Source organism: Hyaena hyaena, unplaced genomic scaffold, assembly GCF_003009895.1.
Source record: "Hyaena hyaena isolate Hyena2069 unplaced genomic scaffold, ASM300989v1 scaffold_79, whole genome shotgun sequence".
NCBI lineage: Eukaryota > Metazoa > Chordata > Mammalia > Carnivora > Hyaenidae > Hyaena > Hyaena hyaena.
This window is the reverse complement of record NW_024080711.1, coordinates 624,115-633,148: the sequence shown is the minus strand read 5'-3', so window position 1 is coordinate 633,148 and position 9,034 is coordinate 624,115. Positions and strand designations below refer to the sequence as shown.

The window sequence follows — 9,034 nt, the reverse complement described above, 5'->3', positions numbered from 1 at the left end:
GTGTCAAGTAAGAAGTTGCTGCGGTGGAGGTCAAGGAGGTTGTTTCCTGCTTTCTCCTCTAGGGTGTTGATAGTTTCCTGTCTCACGTTCAGGTCCTTTATCCATTTTGAGTTGATTTTTGTGCATGGTGTGAGAAAATGATCTAGTTTCATTTTTCTGCATGTTGCTGAAGGACATTCTCTTCTACAAGAGACTACTATATGACTTCTACTATAACTACAAGTCATAGTATAGATATCAAAATCAGGCAATTAACATTGATACAATAATGTTATCTAATCTAGAGTCCTTTTTCAAAGTACACCAGCTATCCCACTGATATCCTTCACAGCACAAGGAAAAATGTTTTTTTTTTCTGTAAGTTGTTTTTCCCCTCCTAAAATCTATATTTTACAGCTCATTCTAAGTCAGAAATTCTAGATTTGCTTCAGTATTTCTCATGGCTGCACACAGTTTTTTTAAAGATAATAAATAAAAATTCCAGGTCATCTATTTCTCATTTGTCTTTTTTAATGGAGAATATACCTCTTTTAGACCCATTAAATAAGCCTCTTTAAAAGAAATCTTTTTTAATGTTTTATTTATTTTATTTATCTCTCTCTGAGAGAGAGAGAGAGAGAGAGACAGCATGAGCATGGGTCAGAGAGAGAGAGATACAGAACTGAAACAGGCTCCAGGCTGGCTGTCGGCACAGAGCCCGATATGGGGTTTGAACCCGCGAACCGTGATATCATGACCTGAGCCAAAGTCAGACGCTTAACCAACTGAGCCACCCAGGTGCCCCTAAATAAGCTTTTTCAAACTCCAAATGTAGTACCTATTGAGTTTTTATTCTCTCTTGGCTTGATTTCTAATGTCTTTGTGAAAGACTTCTTTCAAACTACTGGTCTTTTCACAAATGATCACAGTGTCTAAGGGGTTGCTTTTTTAGGCCTGGCCTTTGTCTGTATAGCATCAGGATACCTTCCGTGTCCCCTAGAAAGTAGACAATGCAGCTTAGTGCTGTGACTTAGAGTCAGAACTACAGTCAAATCCTTAGTTTGTATTTCACTAGCTATAGGACCTGAGTTTCAGTGTCTATCTGATAAATGGAGATTATATATACCCCAGGGTTTATTGTAAAGATTAAATGAACGAAAATATACAAAGGGCTTAGCATTGTACTTGGTTCTTAATAAGTACCAGTTGGATGAACACTTTTTCAACAGCTTTCCCCATCTCCAAGAATCCATGCTAACAATTATGTTAATTTGCATGTACACCACATACATTCCAGAAAATAACATGAGGGCTTTTTTTTTTTTTTTTTTGTCTACCCTAAAATCACCTCCCTTAAAATGAGGGAATATCTTTTTTTTTAAATTTTTATTCTTTAATGTTTATTTATTTGGAGGGAGGGGTACAGAGAAGGAGACACAGAATCTGAAGCAGGCTCCAGGCTCTGAGCTGTCAGCACAGTGCCCGACATGGGGCTCGAACTCATGAATGGTGAGATCATGACCTGAGCCAGTCAGATGATTAACCAACTGAGCCATCCAGGTGCCCCAGGAATATCTTTTATAAAAAGTTTCTCATGATAGAAAGACTTTCTTTTAGTTACTTTATATTGAAAAATGTAACATTGTTTGGGAAAGGCATGACCCGAAATGACTTCAGTCAGTGCTAGTTTTAAATGCTGGTAGAAAGAAGTTATGTGATGAAATCATTTGAAATGGCAATAAAAGAAAAAAGGAAAGAAAAGAAAACAGAAAGACATTTGATACAGATTTAGTAAATACATAAAGGTAGCTAAAGTGCAGACCCCAGGAGAAGCATTTCGGAAAAGAGGCTTAAGAAGTGAGGAAGCAGGGGCGCCTGGATGGCTCAGTTTGTTAAGCATCCGACTTCAGCTCAGGTCAGATCTTACGGTTTGTGAGGCTCACGGTTCATGGGTTCGAGCCCTGTGTTGGGCTTTGTGCTGACTGCCAGCTCAGAGCCTGGAGCCTGTTTCAAATTCTGTGTCTCCCTCTCTCTCTGACTCTCCCCTGCTCATGCTGTCTCTCTCTCTCTCTCTCAGAAATAAATAAAAACAATTTTTAAAAAATTGAAGAAAAAAAGAAATGAGGAAGCAGGCTGGTAAGGACCTCATGCAGGAGTTTGGACCTCTCAGGGGGAAGTCTCTGCTGTGGCCACAGCACCTGAATATTGGGATCTGAGCTTTAAAACTAAGAGTGTAAATACTCTTATAGGTATAAAAGAATAGAAAACTTTATTATTTTTTTCACCCTTAATTTATTACTTTTTTAATCCAAGTTAACATATAGTGTAATAATGATTTCAGGACTAGAATTTAGCAATTGATCACTTACATGCAACACCCAGTGCTCATCCCAACAAGTGCCCTCCGTAATGCCCATCACCCATTTAACCCATCCCCCCACCCACTACCCCACCAGCAAGCCTCAGTTTGTTCTCTGAATGTAAGAGTCTCTAACGGTCTGCCTCCCTTTCTGTTTTTATCTTCTTTTTCCTTCCCTTCCCCTATGTTCATCTGTTGTGTTTCTTAAATTCCACATCTGAGTGAAATCATATGATATTTGTCTTTCTCCGACTGACTTATTTTGCTTGGCGTAATAGCCTCTAGTTCTGTCCATGTTGTTGCAAATGGTAAGATTTCGTTCTTGGATAGAAAACTTTAAATCCAACAGCCTTATAATCACTTTGTGGGGGATAACCTCTTGAGAGGTCCTGTCATTATGAGACATGCTCTCAATCAATCAGGGTTTCTTGATTGACTTCAGGTCTTCAAATTAAGAAATGTCTCGCCAAAGCAGGGGTCCCAGGATCGGTTTAAAGATCTGTTTGCTGGGGAGCCTGGGTGGCTTAGTCGGTTGGGCGTCCGACTTTCGCTTAGGTCATGATCTCACGGATCGTGGGTTCGAGCACCGCGTCGGGCTCTGTGCTGACTGCCAGTTCGGAGCCTGGAGCCTGTTTCAGTCTGTGTCTCCCTCTCTCTCTGACCCTCCCCTGCTCGCGCTCTCTCTCTCTCTCCTAAAAATAAATAAAACATTAAAAAAAAAAAAGATCTCTTTGCTTTTTCATACTAACTTCATCTTCCCGCTAGGGCAGCAGTAAGATGGATACTGAGCAATACGGGATGTGTGAACCGAGTGAGGTTCCTGGGACGGATATGATGGGTTTATGTCTCTATCAAGGCTGCCAGGAGGAGGCAAGCTTTGTAGATTTTCATGTATGTGAAAGGTCTTAGCTCCATTGCCCTAGGAGGCACTCATGTACTGGCAAGGCCTGTAGGGCTCCCCGGAGGATGGAGCAATTTAATAGACAGGTCAACCCAGCCCCATGCTAACCTGGCTCTCCATCCATATTTTTCAGTAACCATGGAGCCAAACATGTTGAGAAGTGACGTCTTCGTGGACTTTTTAAAACTCGTACAGCTGGTAAGCGTGCTCTTCTTTACTAAGGTCGTTATTTTGCTACAGAACATGTCTCTGAGTTGCCACGTGTGTGTTTCCGGCCCTCAGCAACTCATGGGGTAGAATGCATTCCTGTGGAGGACATGGGGGATGGTTCCTATGTTGTTCTTTTGGAGGTTTAGATTCTAGATGGAAAACAAGTGTGTCACTTGACTTTTGAACTCGTTTTAATTCAGCAGATACCTTTTTATCCTGGAGCCTAAGCATTGTACCTCTCAAAACTGGCCATGGAGAAGAGAACCTTTTATCATGAAGGGGCCCCATGACAGTTCTGCGACCCTGCCTCTCTGGCCGGGATCAGGTGTGCCACACTGAAGATGACCACACACCAGTAATGGCCTCGCCAGCTATTACTTGCATTATCTCCTGCTCCTAACTTTGCTGTAAATTGATCACAGAAAAGATTCAGTCTGAACAGAATGACATACAGCAGCTCCCTTTCCTTTATTGGCCCAAGCAACCACTGGCCACTTGCCCTGTAGATGCTAGAAGTTTGCCAAGTAGGTTCTAGTTGTACATGTGGGAACATTTTTATGCCTGCAAGTATGTTCTTGACTGAATGGAAATCTTTGAGAAGATTGAAGTCAGAACAATAATCTGATATTATTGCACTCGATCCTAGTTAGGGGAGGAATGATACTTTGATTGGATTTATAAAAAAAAAAAATGGGAGCAAATTTCATTTATTCAGTAGGTCAACCACGTCGGTATGGTAACTGGTCCATTCAACCCGAGAAATGATCTGGGCATCTCCCATTGTGTCACCATTCAGATCTTCACATATATTTGATGGCTTGAAGCACATGTACTTTCTTTTCCTTTGAAAAGTTTGTTGAGGTGGTGATGGCGGTAAAATTCGAATAGCACAAAAGGGTTCATGATCCCACCACACACCTCCAGGACCCCTCTTCAGAAACAACTGTTTACAGTTTAATATATGTTCTTTCTACACGCTTTTGTGCTTATACAAGCATTCATATGTATGCGTATCCTTTTTGTTTTATAAATAAGCACATACTCTACACGCTTACTGAACTCTTTTTTTAGTTCTGTATCTTGCAAATCATTCTGTCAGTACACAGAGGTACATTTGGCCTCACTTCTGTCCTGTTTTTTGTGTACATTATGGTTTTTGCTTTCAGTGCCTTTTAAAAACCATTCATGGGCTGTCAGTGTTTTGGAGCTTTGTTTTAAGTGTCTTTTTTTCTGGTAATTTGGAAGATTTTTTTTGCTCGATTTTAGTTCTGTTAGTTTTTTACCACGACTTGTTTTTTCTGATGAGATTTTTACTGTCATTTTTTTAAATTAATTTTTTAAAAATTTACATCCAAGTTAGTTAGCATATAGTGCAACAATGATTCAAGAGTAGATTCCTTAATGCCCCTTACCCATTTAGCCCACCCCCCCTCCCACAATCCCTCCAGAAACCCTCTGCTTGTTCTTCATATTTAAGAGTCTCTTATGTTTTGTCCCCTCCCCCTCCCTCGTTTTTATATTATTTTTGCTTCCTTTCCCTTTTGTTCATCTGTTTTGTATCTTAAATCCTCCTATGAGTGAAGTCATATGATATTTCTCTTTCTCTGACTGGTTTCACTTAGAATGATACCCTCTAGTTCCATCCATGTAGTTGCAAATGGCAGGATTTCATTCTTTTGGATTGCCGAGTACTACTCCGTTGTGTATATATAACCACATCTTCTTTATCCATTCATCAGTCAATGGACATTTGGGCTCTTTCCATACTTTGACTATGGTTGATAGGAGATTTGTACTTTTCTAACGGCTTTATTTTTCTCTTCTGTTTCTTCCACCAACGTTGCCAGCTTACTTTTATATTCTTTTGTTATCTTACCTCTTTTCTGAGGGGTTCATACATTCTCTGCATTAGAGAAGCTGTATTTTTATGAATACATCTATCATTGTCATCTCCTCAGTGGCATTGTTTTGGGGATATATTTTTTACTCTTGGTTGCAATCCCTCCCTCCTTTCCTGCGGGAGTTTTGCCCAGGCCCCCTGTTATTTCTTCTCAGGTGGTCACTCAGCTTTGCAAGGGGCTGCGCTTTGTGAGCCAGCTGACATCGTGTTCGGGGAGGAGCTCTGGTCGAGTCTTTTGACTCCATCTGTTGTACTTCTGGATCTTCCCTCTTGTTTCTTTTTTTAAATTTTTTTTTAATGTTTTATTTATTTCTAGGAGAGAGAGAGAGAGACAGCGTGAGCAGGGGAGGGTCAGAGAGAGAGGGAGTCACAGACTGAAACAGGCTCCAGGCTCTGAGCTGGCAGTCAGCTCAGAGCCCGACGCGGGGCTCGAACCCATGAACCGCGAGATCATGACCTAAGCAAAAGTCGGACGCTTAACCGACTAAGCCACCCAGGCGCCCCTCTTCCCTCTTGTTTCTGAGCACCTTCTCTAACATCCAGCCTGAAGGTCCGAACAGCTTGTCTAGCAGTGAAGCCGTAACCAACCTTCCACATACCGTGATCGAGCGTTTTAAACCCTCTTGTTGATTAAGTAGCCTCAGGACTGGCTTAGTGGTTAAGAGCTCAGGCTCAGGAGTGATTTTATTTTCTGGGCTCTCTAGTGTGTTTCTTTAATCTATGTGTCTGTTTTTGTGCCGATATTGTTCTGTTTTGATTACTGCAGCTTTGTAGTATATCTTGAAATCTGGAATAGATATATCTCCAGTTTTGTTCTTCTTTCTTCAGATAGCTTTGGCCAGTGGGGTCTTTTGTGATTCCATAGAAATTTTAGGATTTTGGGGGCACCTGGGTGGCTCAGTTGGTTTAGTGTCCAACTTCAGCTCAGGTGATTATCTCACAGTTTGTGGGTTCGAGCCCTGCCTCGGGCTCTGTGCTGACAGCTCAGAGCCTGGAGCCTGCTTCAGAGTCTGTGTCTCCCTCTCTCTCTGCCCCTCCCCTGCTCATGCTGTCTCTCAAAAAAAGTTCTGTGAAAAATGCTGTTGCTATTTTGATGGGGTTGCATTAAATCTGTATATTGCTTCAGATAGTATGGACATTTTAACAATATTTGTTCTTTCAATCCATGAGCATGGAATATCTTTCCATTTGTTTGTGTCATCTTTAATTTCTTTCATTAGTGTTTTATCATTTTCAGAATACAGGTCTTTCACCTCTTTGGTTAAATTTATTCCTAGATATTTTATTATTTTTTGGTGCAATTGTTAATGGGACTGCTTTTTTCATTTCTCTTTCTGCTACTTCATTATTAGCATACAGAAATATAGTGGATTTCTGTATATTGATTTTGTATCCTGTGACGTTACTGAAAATTTGTCAGTTCTAGTAGTTTTTTCATGGAGTCTTTTGGGTTTCCTATGTTTAGTAATGTGTCATCTCCAAATAGTGAAAGTTTTACTTCTTCCTTACCAATTTGGAAGAATTTTATTTCTTCCCCTTGTGTGATTGCTGTGCTGGGACTTCCAGTACCATGTTAAAAGACAGTGGACATCCGTGTTTTGTTTCTGATCTTAGAGGAAAAGCTCTCAGTTTTTCACCATTGAGTATGATGTTAGCTATGGGTTTTTCACATATGGTCTTTATTATGTTGAGGTATGTTTCCTCTAAACCTACTTTGTTGGGAGTTTTTATCAGGAATGGATGTTGTACTTTGTTGAATGATTTTTCCGCATCTATTGAAATGATAATATGGTTTTTTTTTTATCCTTTCTCCTGTTGACGTAATATATCACACTGATTGATTTGCTAATATTGAACCACCCTTGCATCCCAGGAATAAATCCCACTTGACTGTGATGAATCTTCTCCAAACCCTTTTAAAAGTGTTTATTTATTTTTGAGGGAGAGAGAGCGAGAGAGAGCGAGCCCACACATGCATGCACATGAGTGGGGGATGGGCAGAGAGGGAGGGAGACAGAGAATCCCAAGCAGACACAAGGCTTGATCTCACAAACCGTGAGATCATGACCTGAGTCAAAATCAAGAGTTGGACACTTAACCAATCCAGTCACCTAGGTGCCCTTAAACCCTTGTAATTTCTTGAGTATTAAAGGTAATAAGAGTGTCTTACACAAGCTTCTGATATGCTAAGCCTCTAGAATCTCTGGAAAGATCAGAGTGACCTTTTGCATGTTAATGAGGTGACTGGTGGCTGGGGGCTCCTAGATAGCTTCAAGATGGGGACTGGTGGAAGGCAGAGTTAGAGGGTTGGGACTTCCAGCCCCAGCCCCTGGTCTACAAGGGAGAAGAGCTGGAAATTGAGTTAATAATTGATCATGCCTGTGTGATAAAGCCTCCATAAAAGTCCCTAAACTGTGGGGTACAGAGAGCTTTGGAACTGGTGACCATGCTGAGGTACTGGCAGGGTGGCGTGCCCAGAGAGGGCGTGGAAGCTATGTGCCCCTTTCCACATACCTTGCCCTGTGCATCTCTTCCATTTGGCTATTTGTGGGCAGTTTCCTTTTTAATAAGTGGGCAATAGTAGGTAAAAAGAGCTTTCCTGCGTTCTGTGAGCCATTCTAGAAAACTACCAATCTTGAGGAGGGTGTTGTGGGAGCTCCTGATTTCTTTTTTCTTTTCTTTTTTTTTTTAATGTTTTATTTATTTCTAGGAGAGAGAGAGAGAGACAGCATGAGCAGGGGAGGGTCAGAGAGAGAGGGAGTCACAGACTGAAACAGGCTCCAGGCTCCGAGCTGGCAGTCAGCTCAGAGCCCGACGCGGTGCTCGAACCCACGAACCGCGAGATCATGACCTAAGCGAAAGTCGGACGCTCAACCGACTAAGCCACCCAGGCGCCCCGGGAGCTCCTGATTTCTGACCAGTTGGTCAGACATGTGGGAGGCCTGGATTTGTGACTGGCATCTGAAACTGGGGAGGGGAAGTCTTGTGGCACTGAGCCCTTAACCTGTGGGGTCTGTGCTAACTCCAGATAGTGTCAGAAGTGGTGTGAGTCAGAGAAAGTTGTGGTTTTCCTTGTAGCGTCCTGTGAGCAGTGTAAGGCCGGCGTTGGTGACATAGCGGTGAGCATAGCTCCCTGCCGTGAACAACGTAAGGACATTGGACGGTTTTAAGCAAGGGAAGGACATTTTTAGATCTGCGCTGTAAAATATTTCTTTGGCTGCTACGTGGGGAGTGCTTTGTGTGGGGTAAGAATGGAAGCAAGGAGGCCATCACAGGAGTCTAGGGAGAGGAGATGTCAGTTGGGTCTAAGGTGCTGGCAGTGGAGAGGAAAAGTAGAGAGACTCAAGAGACAGTGTAAGATGTAAAATTTACACAACTCAGACCTTGCTTTGATATGAATGTTAAAACTATCTTCCTAAATCTTTTCTTGAATCCTTTATATCTTATCTATTGGCACTACTTCTAATCAAAGGTACATAACCTCCTTCTCATTTCTTCTGCTAACAATAACAAAACAATATGGCTGCCATTTGGGTGTTTGCAGCGAGCGCCATTCCAAATTCTACATGTTGCTTCCTTGAATCTTGACCACAGCCCTGTGGGGTGGGCACTATGACTGTCCTTATTGGAGAGCAGAAGGAATGAGAACTACAGGGGCGAGTAACCTCTCCAGGTTTACATAAGG

General features: G+C 41.9%; 1 protein-coding gene across 1 annotated transcript in view; it reads left to right on the top strand.

Moving 5' to 3' along the window:
- SNX31 (sorting nexin 31) overlaps nt 1-9,034 on the top strand; it is a 63,879-nt gene that overhangs the window by 12,819 nt on the left and 42,026 nt on the right. The window contains exon 2 of the mRNA XM_039233833.1: nt 3,373-3,437. Coding sequence (XP_039089764.1) covers nt 3,378-3,437 — 60 coding nt within the window. The 5' untranslated portion in view covers nt 3,373-3,377. The remainder of the gene's footprint in view (nt 1-3,372; nt 3,438-9,034) is intronic.